Genomic DNA, 17634 nt, shown 5'->3' with positions numbered 1-17634 from the left:
ATATCTCCTTTTTAGTTTTAATTGAGGAGGCAAAGAGAACCTTATGATATTTGAACATAAGAAACAATGTCAATGCAACAATAAGTGCAATCCAAAAACATCATGATGTTATCCATCCAACAAGAGAAAATTTGACGGATCGATTTAAATGTCGTGCCTCTGGTACCCAAGATCTGCACCTTGAATAAAATACTTCTCACATTCAGTCAGCTTTAGTTCCTTTCTATACTCGTTCATATATGCGTACATTGAAAAAGGACTTCATCTTTATTTTTTAGACACTATGCCTAGATCATCATGGTATAATCGTTTGTAAATGTCAAAAATGAATAAAACTTTTTGGAGGAAAGACTTGTCAGGACCCCATTAGATCAATATGGACCGATTCTACAGGGTTAGCAAAATAGTTGACATGATTTTTGTTATATGGTATGTATGTTGTTTACCTAGTAGGCACTCTTCACAAGTTTCTAAATTTCATTTCATTATAGTTAAACCAACTACAAGATCATGACAAACCATATCATTTGAACTTTTGATATTTAAATGACCTAGTCTCTTGTGCCATAACTATTCATCTTTTGATTGGCTTGAAAGATGAGTTTCTTTTTCAAAGAATTGACGATATAAAGAAAATTCTTTTGAATATCTTTAGCTACAATAGTTTCATTTTAATTTCAACAATTCAATCATTCTATGGTCAACTAAATTTTTAAAAAATTCTTGACTGTGTTGAGAACAAAGATATAAGATCCTTCCTCAATTTAGGAAGGAATAGAGTATCCCCAATTATTTTATTTGGAATTTTCAATTTTCCTTTTCCTTGTGCTTTATGATTGAATTATCTTCCAGATAGATAGTTTCATCACAAAACTTGATAACAAATAAGATATGTATTTATGTCATATGTCTTGATGTGCCACTATCTAAAATACACCCATTATCTTTAGAAGCAGCAAGGGCAATGTAAACAGCAATGTTATGTTTTTTTGTTTTTATGGTTCTAATTTTGGGAGTCATTCTGGTTTCGAGATTCATTTTGATTCTGATTTAACAATTTCCCTTTTAGTTATTTTTTGGCTTTTCATTTTTGAATGATCTACACTTATTGAAATAAAATTTTACATCCTTGTGACCATTCTGTCACTATTATGCATTTTACAAGGCATTTATTTTTAAATTGTTTAAAAGGGACATTAAATTGTTAAAAGAACTAAGTTCATTTGATTGGTTCTCACTTGTCACCCTTATGTTTGGAAAAGGATCTATTTTTGTGTCAAAAGTACAAAGCTTTGGAAGCTTGCTCATTGGAATCAAAATTCAACATTATTTGCTCTTCTTGAATAATTAAGTGAAAAGGTTTGACTTTGATAAGGTTAAAGTTACGACCATACAAAAAAAGACTTTGTTATTCACTTTGGCAAGATAATTTACCATTCTTTCATTTCATCTCATAGTAGTGAAAATATCATGAATTAGTTTGACAATTTTAAAAATTCTAGTACATGTTGATGGGTGTTTCCTGACCACACCAACGCGGCGCAAGATAAAAATGACTTTGTTATTCACTTTGGCAAGATCATTTACCATTCTTTCATTTCATCTCATAGGAGTAGTGGAAAAATCATAAATTAGTTTGATAATTTTAAAGATCCTAGTACTTGTTGATAGGTGTTTTGTGACCACACCAGTGCAAAAAAAATACCAAGGTATTTTATCCTCTCTTGAACAAAATCTCATGTATGCTAAAAGATTGCGAAAGATCATACAAGTGACTCTGAGGTTATTTTTTGTTGTGTCTTGACATGAGGATAATTATGCTCAATGATCGTTGTGAAATGTTGGTAACATATTAGGATTTACATTTAAATCTTCTTCACTTCTTTTCAAAAATTTGCTGGAACTTCTTCATTGGATATTGCAATCTTGCGATGCTTCTTCATTGGACGATACAACTAAAATGGACTGAAGTCAACAGGGGACAGGTTAGAAAGATCTAAATTAATCCTAAGGGCAATGACATCAATGGATAGTGCATTGATGGACAAGTTCCAAATAACTAAGCTCCGCATTGCCAAGATCAGCTACAAGAACTAGCACAATCTTTTGAGGATTATGCAAAGATTTTCATATCATAATGTACACCATAACGAACAAATCTAATGATTGAAGTTAAAAATTCAAATAACAAGGGCTCTAGCTAACTTAACATTGCAACTTATAATCAAAAAGAAGTAGAATGTACGAGCAATGGAAACTGATCAAACACTATTACATTCTCCATTGAGAACAAAGCACTTTATATTACAACTAAGAAATTGGAAGAAAACATGCAACGAGTTGAAATAAACATGAATCCACCATATCTTCAATGAGATCAATTTATTATCTTCCTAAGTCTTACAACAATGTCTTCCTTCTCCTATCCTACTTTTACTCTAAGGAGCAAAAGCTCTTTTATTTTATTTATCTAACAATAAGTTAACTATCTGTCTATCTCCCTATCTCATATTATATTACAAATAAGAAGGCATGGCCTTTGTATAGGTTTTCAAATTACAATGTGCAGCTCAAATTGAAACAACACTGAGGGCTTGGATTTTGCCACATCAACCCTAATTAGGGTAAGGGCATGGAGAGAATCTATCATAAATGAGTAGGTCCACATGGACTAATCAGAAAAGGGCATGGAGAGAATCTATAATAAATGAGTGGGTCCACATGGACTAATTAGAATAGGGTCGCCCAATTCGTGGGAGAGTGGTCAAAGGTAACCCTTAATGAGGCAAGATACCACTGAGCATTAAATGGTCACTTACCAAGAATAGATTATGCTCAATTCCTTCTTTAAATGCGGCAAATTTGAACATGTTGACTTGAAGATCTCTGATTGATTGGTGAAGATGACTAGGAACCATGTCCCCATGTTGGGTGCCACGTAATCTTGGGTTTTTTTTAACTACGTCATTTTGTAAACAAGGTCCCAACCTTGATTAACTCTTTTAAAACTATCTCTCGAACATTTTCATCCTTCCATGCACTTTCTTGAGGATTCGCCTTCTTGAAATGGATTGGACTCCCTTGTTTTTTGATTAAGAGAAAATAGGTTTTTAAAGGGCCCTTAAACCTTGTAGAAAAGAGGACTAAAGATTTATACCATTACAGCCCATAAGAAGAGACATGACAAAACAAAACAGGGCCAGCCAAAAAAAGATAGCAACAAAAGGATGAGACACAATAGATAAAGAACCAAAAAAAGCCTCCAACTTGAGCTTATCCATCAACCACTTGCTTGATTTGCTTGATCTCTGCAATGGCAACTGAAGCCATCTTCCTGGTGTTGGATCTCGTTCTCTTACCCGAACCAACCTAACTATCAACTTGCTCCTCCTTATCATCTGAAATCTTGACAATGGCCTTATCCTCAAAGGTACCCTCCAACTTGCTGATGAGGATTTTAATGTACTCAATAGAAGCTTTCAAGATCTTAAAGCTTTGATCAGTGATGCCTTTGAGAGCATTCTCAATGCTAGAAACCCTATCATCCAATTCTAAAACTTTGGCCTCTAGCTTCTAAAAGGCAGCAATATCCATCACAAATCCCATATTCACCCAGCCCCCTCAAAAGTATCAGTCTCCTTCTGATTAACCGTGCTCTCAAGGGCATGCATCCTTCCATGTATCTCATTGATCTCATGAAACAACCACTTGATAAACCTAAAATTATCCAACAAGTTGTTCATAGCAATAAGAAGGGCATCCATCTTTGGTTCTATGTTGAAGTCACTCATAATTAACATTGAAGGGTCAATAAGTTGCCTGAGATCAAAATCACCAATCTCCTCACCCCTAACAGCCAATTTCATTTTCTCTCTAGTAATTCCCAGCTTCACCATGCTCATATCAATATTTTCCAAATAGTTTTCTTCACAATAAGGGAGGGCACCCTAACAGGGGAATGAGAAGGGTTATACATAGCAAGCTCCTGGGAAGGCTCCAGAGATCAAAATCACTAATCTCCTCACCCCTCATAGCCAATTTCATTTTCTCTTTAGCAATTCCCAGCTTCACCATGCTCATATCAATATTTTTCCAAACAATTTTCTTCACAATAAGGGAGGGTTCCCTAACAGGAGAATGAGAGGGGTTATTCATAGCAAGCTCCTAGGAAGGCTCCAAGGGAGTCTCTTTGGTGACCTTACCCTCTCTATTGGGAGTCTTCAACACAACCTTTTTCTATTTTTTGTTTTTTGTGGCAAGGGAAGGGGAGCCCTTTTCTTTATGCGGTTGTCCAGTTCTTCTCTATCCATCTCCATCTCCTCTTCCTCTTCGTTGTAGTCCTTCTGAGAAGAAATAACCACTTTAGTGATTCTTCATTTTTTACCTTCCTCCTTAGCGATCTTCATGGGAGGCTTAGAAGATGGAGCCCTTGCCTTTGTCTTTGGTGGTACTGCCCTTAAGATCCTCAAAATGCATGCTTTCACTATCCTCCATCTCTGAAAATTCATGTTGAGAATCAGAATCTATAATACTCTGCTCCAAACTCCTCCTTATCCCCAATAGATTTCCCGACATAATGGACCTTAATATATTGATAAATAAGAAGCGTGATGCCATCATGTAGAGGAAGGTTAGTAGCCACCCTTTCCCTAGCCCATTGATATCGGTATTCATAGAAGTGTACAGATAAAAAGGTATGGAGATTTGGATAGTATGTCTCAAATGATTCAAAAGAACAAAGTGATGGGTGCAAATATAGGAAAAAATCCCATCCAAGGTGACATAATAAACAATGGCTCTCAGCACAAACCTCCAAAGTTTCTTTATGGAACTGGGAGGATAAAAAGTCTTACCGTCCTTAATCAAAGCATTGTATTCCTCATCATCCTTAGGAAACTCCTCAACAGTCATTTCAAAAATCTTCCTATCCCTGTAAAATTTCTTCCCAAGGATAGGGATTTCAATTTCTTAGGATATGAGATGTTTCGTAACAGTAACACTCCTCCCAAAGACATCCAAAGTCCCTTCATTCCAGCTCCCGAGGAAAAGCTTAACATTAGGGTTTCCGCCGTACAACCTCTTTATGCAGGGTGTAACATCCCCATCATGCAAAATCCCCTACACCCTAGTTCTTCTCTGTCATTTCTTAGAGCTCGAAAGCTCCTACATCTTCATTGTTCACCCATACTTTTGTTATGCAACTCACACACCAGAAAGTAGAGAATGCACTTGCCTAAAATAAACTAGTTATAACTCGAAAAAGAGGTGGTGATCAAATTACCCACAAAGTGTGTGAGCAAAAAGGGAGATCATTACAACGCCTGTCCTTGCAATCCATCAAATGCCTCGTTATCATAAAACCTTTACCTCGAGGTTTCATTGACATCACTTGGAATAATGTCATCTTCCATTTATCAAATCTTAATTAATACTTGAAATGATCTCCGTAGGGAGCGACACATCACCTTGCTAACTCATCTTTTGATTGAGTTTCACTAACATACTAGAAAGTAGAGAATCCACTTACCAAAAATAAACTAGTTATAACTCGAAAAAGAGGTAATCAAATTCACCCACAAAACTCTGAGCAAAAAGAGAAATCATTACAACACCCGTCCTTGCAATCCATCAAATGCCTCGTTATCATAAAACCTTTACCTCGAGGTTTCATTGAAATCACTCGGAATAATGCCCTATTCCATTTATCAAATTTTAATTAATACTTAAAATGATCTCCATAGGGAGCGACATATCATCTTCCGAACTCATCTTCTGGTTTAGTTTCACTAACATATTAGCAACAAAGTTAGTAGTCTTGTTGGACTCACGGTAGACATGAGATATAAAATAATTCTCCATGGTGCTAAGGATGCATTTAGTTTCTTGAATTATATAATTAGTAGTCCATGAAAGTTTTGATGTCCCCTTTAAGCAATTTATAATATTTTTTGAGCCGCCCTCCAGCAAAAGATTAGAAATACCCATGTTCTTTGCCATTTTGGTAGCTTGAAGAGCCGTCATCACCTCCACGTAGTGATTGGACTCCCTAGTTGATGATTTGTTGTTTTGGAATTTCTTGACAAGAACTACCTAACTCTTGGATTTTTCAAATTACATTATTCCTTCTACATTTGTATTTGAGCATTGATCTTTGAGGTCTTGAACTTGAATACCTTAAACTGGATTTTTTGAAACTTGGACATTTTCAACACTAGACATTGGACATCTAGAGAAATTTCAAAAGAGTTTGTATTAAAGTGTTAATATTAGTGAAGCCTTTAACCATGCTTGGTGGCGACAAATTATGCCCTATTCATTCAATAACGTGAAGGAATTGAATTGTTTGGTTAACACTTGTGATTTCTCCTATTGAAATGAAAGTTGTTGTCTTCATCTTAATAGGGTTTAATTAAATGTTGCCAAGCAAATCAGAATTTGCAATTGAAACCTGTCCTTATTCATGCAATGCTTCAATGCCATGGAAAATAGCAAGGTCGTCTTCATATATTGCAGGTTTGGTTGCTTTATCACCTTGTCGATGCCATTCAGTCCATTCTTCTTGCTCACTATTTCATATTCTAGATTGCATAGCTGACATAACTGGAAAGAAATATCAATGAAGCTACCAATCCTTCATCTAAGAGAAAAACAAATTATTAAAACAATGTAAGCAGAGTGGATATTTAATATATGGTATACATTGCAAAAATAAAAGGCAGTAAACAAAGCAGGGAACTACAAGTCCTTCCTAAAAGGTAAGGTTATCACGAGCAGTTGCTACAGCTTATGCTACAAAGCCTTTCTGAAATTATAACAATGTACACATGCATATGAGTTCTCCCTGCCAAGTACTCCAGAAGACTTATTGGGCTTACAAGTAAACTCATACATTTTTGGAGATTTCTATGGCTCAGTTTATGATGCTAGTTCGAGATGGAATGCTTCTCATTCACAAGGAAGATGTCAAAGCTATCCACTATCTAAATCAATACAAAGACATGGTGGATCCTGTTGAACTAAATCAGCTAGATAAGATGATGAAAGATCTGATAAGAATGAACATGAAGATTTTACAGGCCCTGATGATAATGCACCAAAGGAATATGTCCTTGCAGGCTGGAATGATGAACTGTTTGCTACAGAGTTTCTGGAGTCTCTGGAAAGTAATGATGATTGGGGCCCTCATGAAGGATGTTAATTACTTCCTTATCAAGTTTGATACTATCAAGTTTTGATGTGCTCTGATGATTATACTGTTAGAATGGGGTTGCTGTTGCACCAAAAGACCAATCTGTCAATGTCCAATACAACCACTCAACTTATAGTACACAAGAGGTGGTTAAGCCCTTGTCACTAATCCCAAGGGGAGCGCTGAACAAATTTCCAACAATCCCCCCCTCAGCATTACCCGAGGGTCTGAGGATTTGAACTTGTGACCAAGCTCTGATACCACTTGTTAGAATGAGGTTGTCATTGCACCAAAAGACCGATCTGTCAATACCCGATACAACCACTCAATTTATAGTACACAAGAGGCGGTTAAGCCCTTGTCATGAATCTTGCGGGGAGCGCTGAACAAATTTCCAACATATACTGCTACTCTTAACTACTCGTGCTATATATACTTCCCATTTTGTTTCCATGGGATAAATTCCTGATATGTAATAAGATGGGATAAGTTCCTGATATGTAATAAGATGTATTCCTTTATTGTATCTAGTTCCTGAAGCAACTTCTATAATTTTGATACTTTTCTGCTGAATATATCCAGCTGAACTGATTGTATCCAGTGATTAAACTATTCTAATATCAAAAATAAAAGGCAGTAACCAAAACGTGGAACTACAAATCCTTCCTAAAAGGTAAGGTTTAAAACAACAATATCACAAGCAATTACTACAGCTTATGCTATAAAGCGATTCTAAAATTATAAGCATGTACATATGCATATGAGTTCTCCCTGGCCAAGTATTCTTCAGATTCACTGGGAACAAAATGCAAGAAGAAAATTGGAATATTACAATGCAACAGATCAAATTTGAATATGAAAAACATTCAAGAAATTGTTATGAGGACAAGTTCATGTATTGGTTATAAACAAATCAGTAAACAGTTAAGGTAACCTGTGCAAAGGAAGAGACAAATAAACTGCTTTTCCCGAATGCAAGCTGAAAGGCCTTTCCAGTAAGTGGCAACCGATCCTTGGCCTGTACGAGCAGATGCTGTATCAGCTCAGGATCCTTAACAGACACAAGAAGCTGAGTAGGACCAAGCCACACCCGAACCACAGAACCATACTCCTTATGTGCTTGACCAAGAAAACCTGTATCAAATACACATCAATTGTAAATGCATACTTCAAATATTGGAAAACATGCATAAAAAAATCAAAGATCAAATAAAGCATTGACCTAAGGAACCCAAAACTTAAGGCAGATATTCACTGCGTTCTTGTAAAAATTCAATTGTAACAAACAGGACCACTTATCTTAATTTAAATCAACGCCCCAAATACAAAAAATAAACTAAATTAAATATGTTCCTCATATGTGTAATATTACATCAGAAATTGGTCATTATCATCAATTTGTCCCCAAATCCCGCAGCAAGTACACCTCACCCAAGACAAATATAAGGATGACATTTTAATAATTGCACTAGGGCACTCTTATTTTATACACCAGGGAAGTATGGCAGCCTCAGAGCCCCTACAATTTTATAGGACCCCCGCCCCCTACCCTATATTGAGTGGGGAGTGGGGGCCCCCAGAATTTTATAGGGCCATTGTGGGGGAATCTGAGCGCCCTAGTGTGCAGGGGGAGATTAGATGCGAGCGAATAGTAGGGGCCCTCAAGCACACCCCCCTTACCCTCAAATATGTTGTAGGGGCCCGGAGATCCCACCGAATCACCTATAAACCTGTCTGCCAAGGAGTGCGGGCAGAAACTATGTACTCCTGCATGTTCAAACTTGATGCAACACGTGTTTTTCCATCTAAATGACACATCAGGAAATCTTGTGGTCATAATTTCTTTTTCTTTGCAATCAAAACCCCAAAGAGCAGTCGCTGCAAACTCGCATGGTACTGGCTTCCCAACTTATTGCATTTCCCCTATTAAACAGGCATATATGCTGCCATTTATATAAATAATTTGCATCGAGATCCTTTAGCCGATCCACCTTAAATGGCACAACTTGTAGCATTAATATTACTTGCATCCAGAGTCTGCTTGTAGAATATGAAGAACCATGTGATTAATGATTAATACTCAATAAAGCCACTCTTAAATGTTAGAGATGCTTACAAAAGGCTTTCGGAGAAAGACTTACAAAAATTCAGACAAAACGATTTTGCATACAAAAACAAAATGTGAATGTCATCAGCAAGGTTAAAATGTTTGCAAGATAAAGTATTTTGAGTTCATAAGCAATGATAGAGCAGGATAAATTGAAGTGGCCAATATTCTTCTTATACTTTTTTAAAATCTATCAAATTGTTTTCTGATTAAATATAACTAGAAGAATCACAAAGGCAACTAAAAAAGTGAAGCAATAGCAAAATCAGAGGCCAGCCTACCATGGATAGGCAGTACCCTGCCAACATGCAGAAGTGTGAGATATTCCTAGCAAAATTCTCAATTTTGGAGAATCCAAAATCAAGGCCATTTCAAACAAAAAAAAAACAGGTTCTTTGAAACTTCTCTAGAGATTGGAATATATAAATTGACATTAATATCAAAACCAAAATTGTAGCTATTATTGTGAAACGAGATCAGCTCAATTGCTAAAATGGTGGACTTCTAAGGTGGAGTTGCAAGTTTAACTCCCCAAGAAGCATAAAATGGGTCAACGAGGGGTTAAATACCACATCTTACTCACTAGGAGTTGCGTACTCCAATGAAGAAGGCCTGATTCAAGTCCCGTGTGATTTTGACAAAAGAGGAATGTTGGTCGTAGCAAGCAAGCCGGAGACAACTCAAAACATAGAATTTTCTAAACCCAGTTTTTTTTTTTTAAGTTTAAAATCAGTGACGCTTATATCAAATTATAACTGAGGCAATAAAGATATCAAAAAAGGATACACTTGAAAACTTATTATCTAGAAATTCAAGTACACATTGAACAAAATTAAACATTTAATATAACATTTAACAAAATAAAGTAAATTCTAGGTCTTAATGCAGAAAATTCATATAAGTAAACATTTAACAAAATTAAAGTATGTGACTGCACATGGCACGCATTCCATATAGCTTTCATGGACTTTTCTCTCAATCATAGTTGGAAAACTTGCCAAGGACTGAAAAAAGTCAGGAAAAATCAGCCAATTTTTGGCAATAGCTAGGCTTAAAACTCGGAAACTTAATAAATTCCTTAAATTTTAATCAGAAATGCATTTTTTTGCAAAATTCAATGAGAAGCTGCATCCAATGAGTCAATAAGTGAGAACACAAAAGCGGCAAGCTTAGTCTAGATATACTTAAACACAAAGTGGGTACAAAATTGCATCCTCATGAGGAATGCTGATGGCTGGAAGAAAAATAATAAATAATTTATGTAAAACTAAAAGTAAATGCATCATTACAATTACATCTTCCTCTTCCCATCTCTAGTAAAAACTAAGCGATAGGTAGAACCGAAGGGTCTAGTCCCAGAAGTCTGCACTGGAGATGATTGTGCCTCCATGCTCAATATATCTGACTTAGTCTATAGCTTGTCCTCCATCCTAGATGTAGTTCTGCCTCAAGAGAAGTTCTGCCTCTAGCTTCTCTTGGTACTAGCAATGACTACTAATTCAACTCAATGTCATCCAGTGTGAAACCAAATCCACCTCCCTCCTCCACAACCAGCCTCTCCAAATCGTTGATGTCATCGTCTTCAAAAGCCACCTCAAAATCCGCCTCAAATCCACTTCAAATCAATAGAAATCAGTTTGCAAGTGTTTTAGAAGAATGAGAAATGAAATTAAGTTGGGTCAAGTTTTGCCTCCAAGTGTTGTTATAAACTACAATCAAGTTTTTGGCAAAAACTCAGTAAGTACTCAGCAAGTTTTTGCCAAAAATTCAACAAGTTTTTGGTGCCAATAAAAGTCGTAAAAACTCGTCTGGCCAAAAAACACAATCAGTTTTTGCAACTCGATGAGTTTTCTACCAATAGTACATCTATGTTTTGAATAATACAGTAAGCAACTTGTCTAGAACAGCAATTAATAAATTTGCTACACTTAGGACTGTAATATCGTACAGCTGCCTACGACAAACTTAGGTAAACCTTTATCCCTCAGTAAAGTCAATAACTTTGCTTGGAATAATTTAATTGAATAAGTGCAAAGAAGCTTGTAGATTGGAAGAGTATATGCTTCTATCTCTTTGTAAAGTCCATAACTTTCTTCGGAATAATTTAATTAGGGTGCCCTCTTAAGTAATGTTGGTAAGCTTCAACTTCTTAAAGATTCCTTATAGAACACCTCTATCACTAATTTCCCTCTTCAACATCCCCAAAGTCATGGCTGAGAAACTAGAACAAATTCAAAGAAGATTTATTTGGTCTCGTACTAAACAAAAAAAAAGGCTCTCTTTGGTAGATTGGAACACTACCTACTTTCATAAGCAGGAAAGAGGTCTTGATATCAAAAAACTAGGTTGATGAATAAGGCCCTCTTAACCAAAGTCAATTGGACACTACAGAAGCGAGAGTCTTAATGGTCCACCATAATAAAGGCTAAATATCTAAAAGGAAGGGAAAGTGTTGCCCTTGTTCAATCTCACTAGTTTCCAAGAGGCTCAAGTGTTTGGAACAATCTTGTGAATACCAAGGAAACCCTAACTAAGATGGTAAATTGGAAAAGGTGAAAAAGTCAAGATTAGGGAAGACATGTGGATCTTTGCTATCCCTCTAGAATTCCATCCTATATGCTCAACTATTCAAATTGATCTAAAAAGAAAAATCACAAGCTAGCTAAAGTACTCCTAGAATATTGCTTCTAGTGCTCCTTGGAGGACTGGTCCCAATTGGTATAGTTCTCTTGTAGGTCATAAATTGCACCTCCCTACAATTTCACTCTTATTTTGGACCCTTCCTTTAGAGTAACTCCTTCTAGTGAGCTTATTTTGAACTTATCTAATCCAAATTGTTATCATGTTCTATGAGGTGACCTAGTCCAAAGTCCTTTGTCCCCTTTTAGGACTATGGTGCATAGCGCCCTAGTCCTAGTTCACTATAGTACCTAGCATAGTCCCTTCAAAAGGGCCCCAAATTTGAACATATTGGTGTGTCAACTCCCGTAATTCGTGATCAAATCTTAATATTAAATATTTTGAAACTATTGGAAGTTGGCCTAAATATGAATATACCTTGAGAACCCTATATAAAGGCATCATCTCTAATTCATTTCAACAATACACAAGTTATGATTCAGCAAAGCATACCTAAGTACAAGGAGCATCAAGCTACAACCACCTAACGAGTGATTATCATATAACTTATTTATGTTATTATATCAACACTTGGAGGACTTATCCAAGCAGCATTGCATCATTATCAATCTTAAGGTGATAGCATTTAAATTTAAAATATCATTTCAAATTTGCCTTTGCCCTACTGGTAGTGAGTTGTCTTTTCTAAGCAGTCATAATTATAGTGAAGGATAACACCTACTTGGGGTTTGACTTAGGCAAGTCCCTATACAGAAAACAATTTTGCCCTCTTCCTTGTGTGAAGATTTCAAATCCAATAGCAGAAGGTTGCAGATTTCTAGAGACCAAACTGACATACATAGTTCCAAATTTGGAACGGATGAAAACTCTGTGACCATGCTGATTCATAGTAATGAGAATCGCTCGAAAATCGTGTGAATCGGCGATTCAGTGATAAGATTCAAGGTAGGCAATTTTTTTGGAGTCGGGAATGGCCACACCCGAATTTTTTGGATGAATCGCATGAATCGCCGATATCGGCGATTCATCAAAAAAATCGCATGAATCGGATGAAAAAATCGGCAAGAAATCGCCTGCAGCCAGAAAAGTATGGAGTTGTAAATTTTAAAAAAAAAAAATTGTTTTTTTTACTTTCTTTTTGACCTATTCTCTTTGTTATAACCCTAAAGGGCTTTCTATTTGTTAAGCATGAGTAGAAGAGAGGAAAAGTGAGAGAGAAGAAGAGGCTTGAGCTGGAGCCTTGTTTTTATATTTTGTTTACACTGTATAGATATTGATAGTGATATTGAATCATTGATAGACATACGTTTCAAACTTTCATGGATCTTCATCTTAGATTTATACATACATTTATGATTTGATGTCTTATAGATCTTCATGATTTCATCTTACATACATTCTATGATTTGAATCATTATGATCATTTGATTTTTATTTACTTCAGCTAGCCTACAATTTACATTTTAGTACATAATGATAACATAGTTACATATGTGATGGATTTTATGTTTCATGTTTATGTATGTTAAGTTTTAACTTCTATTTGATGATCTTATAGTGTGTTTAAGTTATATTCAATAAAGGGTGCATGAAATAAGTCTTAAATTGTTAAAATCTCTACATTTAAAGGGTATTTTCAAATTTGCCGATTCACCGGCGATTCACCCCCGATTCGATTCGGTCGTGCCGATTCTGATATGATTCTGATTCTCGTTACTTTGTGCTGATTAGAAAACCTGTTCAACATATTTTGGCTGAATTTCAAAGGAAATAATCTACGGAGCACCTATTCCAAAACTCAAAGTTTTAGCTAATGGAAGCACCTCCAGGACTAGGGCACCTAGGACACTTGTCCAACATTTTTAGGCTCAAAATTCGGTGATAGGTTCCTTTCCATATTTTATGTCTAGACCTGAAATTTTGTGCTAGCTTTTTTATCTATTTGTTTTTATATTGAAACTTGTGAATTTTCCTAGCATTTTACTTAGTTATTGAATATGAAAATAAAATCATATCAACACAAAGAGAGGAAATAATCATACACAACATCCAAGTCCCCTTTGGGACATAAATTGGATCTTGGTGGATATTTTCCCTAACGAAATTAATACCGATTTAGGATCTTAGTTTATATCTATATACTAGGATCCAATTTCCCATCATTTGACCTACTCTCAACACCATTGCCTCTCAAATTTTGCGATTGTTTCTAATAGTAGTTTCTATAGACAAATTTTAATTAATAAAAATAATTGGGCAGAACCTAAAGATGTGGATTCCTCTATCAAGTCTTTTGGCATAACTAACTAAAACCCTAAGGACGGATTGGTGGAGTTACCGGTGCACTCAATTATGACTATATTGTCATTGATGTCAAGGTGAAGAAGGAATGGCGACCGGTATAGAGCTATGACTGGTGAAGCACATTGAACTTATATGTGTGTCTAGTTCACAAGGTTGATCAGAGAAAGGAAAGACCAAGCCCAACAGAGGCAATGACAAAAGGATAACCACTTAGATGGAGTCATGCTAAGTGAAGTAGGAATGTGAAGAAAGATGATAATTATGCAGGGAAGATAGAGCGACCAGTAGTTATGCAAGAGGGATTGGCCGAGTCACCAAGAGGAAGCATGTAGCAGGAAACCCATGACTACTATGTCAGTATCACAGTTTCAGGGATTAGCCTATTATTGTGATCCTCGTAGGCTAATTATTGTGGATAGAGGGTCATTTGAGAAAGTGGCTTGGCTTAGGAGGGCCTTATCTTCTCCACAATTCATTAAGCTACTTGTTGGTCTTTGTTTGGCTCAGATTGGACTTCGTTTGGGCTTAGTTTTGTGTACTTACTATTTGTGGTAAGTTGGGTGTTGTTAGAGATGGACCCTTTCTATTTTTGTAAAGAGCATTTGATCACATGGAGAAATAGTAGGTATGACTCTTATTTCAGACGACATATTTAAATGATGAGTATTTTGGGAGTTATTATAGTTTTAGTGGCCAAATTATAATTAATTTATTAAATGGCTTATTATAAAGTTATAATTTAGCTTTATAATTTCGCTCGATAGTTGAGTTATCATTGGAAAGAGCTATTTATTAATTACATAAGCCAAGTGAAAGAATCTAATGGAAGCTTCTAATTAATGTTGTGTGGTAGATTCAAATATGAGATTTTGTTCTGAGTTGGCATTGGCAATTGTGTTGAGGTATACAACTGGCCATTTCTCCTATTGTTTTACTGTAGCTAAGGAGCGCTATGTGTTGAAGAATTTCACTGGCATTGGAAAAAATTATTAAATTTGTACCTGCATTTTCTATTTCAATATTTGATTATTGAAGTCTACAGGCAACGTTTGATTAAATGAGTTTCAAGTTTGCAAAATTGGGAGATTTATTGTGTCTACCTGCAACACTATTGTGTCATGTCCCATAAATGAAATTGTGCTTAAGGCATTTAATAAAGTGAGGAGTTGCTCATTAATTGTTTGCAAATATTGTGATATCAATTTCCAGTCAATTTGTGAATGTATCAAATTATTGAAAGAGTGGAGAATCAATTCTCATATTGGTATTATATATAGTCATGTGCATCTATCCATCTCCAATTCATTTGCTTGAGTTTCGAGTTCACTTGCCAAGCATTTGAAAAATTGTCAAACATCCGAATCATTGACATATTTTGAAATTATAACCAGCTAGGGTTACAGTGGTATCAGAGCATGCGAGGATATTGTCATACCAGCAACCAATTTTGTGTCGGTCCATCCATCTAGCGAGGAGTTTAGCAGTACGCATTCAGTTGTTGATGTGTGCCTTGATGATGGTACACGTGTCATTGATGAGGTGAGTGGTGTCGAGACTGAGTCATGTTATAGTTCAGATCAGCACAGTGGTGAGGTTCACTTTGTGGACAATCTTATGTTTGACATGGATGCAACATGGTCTTATGACAATCCACTGTTTGAGGTTGATGTTGATCACTCACTTGAGTGGAGTGGAGTTGGACTCAGTTTTCACCATTTGCAAATTCTATTTAGTTTTTTGTTGCAGCATTTGGTGATGTTCCTTTGTCCACAAATTTTGACGTGGCTACACCTATTATTGATGCAGTTGGCATGAGTGCATGCGGTTCTCTTGTAGCTACATTTTTTTCTGGGATTGTTTGTGATGATCATGATCCCAGTCTAGTATATATTATATGGGTGGCTACGGGGAAGAAGAGTATGTTGAGATCTTCTATAGAGTTATCTTTTGGTGATGCCCTGACTTTCACATCATTAGCACAGGTGCTAGGTGCTATATTGCAGGCAATGTTGATGCACCTGATGATATTGGCATGCAGTTGGTTCAGTGTTGACAAGGATGCCACGCACTTCTTCATTTGGGATCCAGGTGGAGGTTGGAGTTCACTGTATTGCTAGAGTGCTTGAGGACAAGCAATCTCAGGGAAGGAGGACTGTAATGTCCCCATTTAGAGTTTCGGGGATTACCCTATTATTCTGAACCTCGTAGGCTAATTATTGGGGATAGTGGGTCATTTGAGATAGTGGCTTGGCTTGGGAGGGCCTTATTTTCTCCACAATTCAGTAAGCTACAGGTTGGTCTTCGTTTGGCTCATATTGGACTTAGTTTGGGCTTAGTTTTGTGTACTTAATATTTGTGATAAGTTGGGTGTTGTTAGAGATGGACCCTTTCTATTTTTCGAAAGTGCATTTGATCACATGGAGAAATAATAGGTACAACTCTTCTTTCATACAACATATTTAAATGATAAGTATTTTGGGAGTTATTATAATTTTAGTGGCCAAATTATAATTAAATTATTAAATGGCTTATTATAATTAATTTATTAAATGGCCAAATTATAATTTATTTATTAAATGGCTTATTACAAAGTTATAATTTCGCCACTAAAATTATAATAACTCCCAAAATACTCATCATTTAAATATGTCATCTGAGATAAGAGTCATACCTATTATTTTTCCATGTGATCATCATTTTTAAAAGAAAAATGCACTTTCCATAGCATCCAAATCAACAAGTGTAAAACGTCAAGCTAAAACATGCATAAAATCAGCAAGGCAAGCATGAAATTAATTAGCAAAAAAGAAAATGTCCAATTACATGATGATTGTGTGCCAAAAATGCAAGAGAAAGAAACTCCAACTTTGAAAAAATTCTCAAACAAACTTGGATTTCTTCAACCTTGCAAAGAGGAATTCGAAATGAGCATCCAATAAGACGTTTTTCATGCCCAATCCCAAAAACTTGCTTAATACATACCATAACACAAAAAGTTTTTGCCAAAGAATGAAAAGAAAACCCATTTTTAACAAAAACGTGATTCCAAGAGGGCATTCCATGAATCAATTTTTACCTTGGAATGTAAAAACGTGCCCTAAAATGAGATCAAAAAAAGGTATTTTACATAGAAATGCAACGTTAGATGCTTGAGAACACCTTCAAATGCAAAAACGACCTTATAGTGAAGATCTCATTGATTTGGTTTGGAGAAATTTGAAGGTTCCAATCAAAAACGGGTTTTTGGTGAGCACATGCATGAAATTTTGCCTCTAATCTTCAAAAACGGATTTTAGAAAGGCAAATGCATATGTTTGAATGCAAACGCACCTTTTGGAGGTGATTACATGTTTTAAAAAAATGCAACGGGCTTCTCCAAGACCAAAACGCACCT

General features: G+C 35.9%; 1 protein-coding gene across 1 annotated transcript in view; it reads right to left on the bottom strand.

Annotated features, from left to right (window-relative positions):
* The window catches only part of LOC149552607 (cytochrome P450 72A397-like), a 54076-nt gene that overhangs the window by 26893 nt on the left and 9549 nt on the right, over positions 1-17634 (bottom strand). Inside the window, exon 2 of the mRNA XM_089788200.1 lies at positions 8124-8323. Coding sequence (XP_089644326.1) covers positions 8124-8323 — 200 coding nt within the window. The remainder of the gene's footprint in view (positions 1-8123; positions 8324-17634) is intronic.

The sequence above is a fragment of the Cupressus sempervirens genome, chromosome 6, assembly GCF_028749045.1.
Source record: "Cupressus sempervirens isolate cs-2001-9-10 chromosome 6, ASM2874904v1, whole genome shotgun sequence".
Taxonomy (NCBI): domain Eukaryota; kingdom Viridiplantae; phylum Streptophyta; class Pinopsida; order Cupressales; family Cupressaceae; genus Cupressus; species Cupressus sempervirens.
Note: the sequence above shows the minus strand (reverse complement) of the source record. Positions and strands in the feature narration are given on the sequence as shown.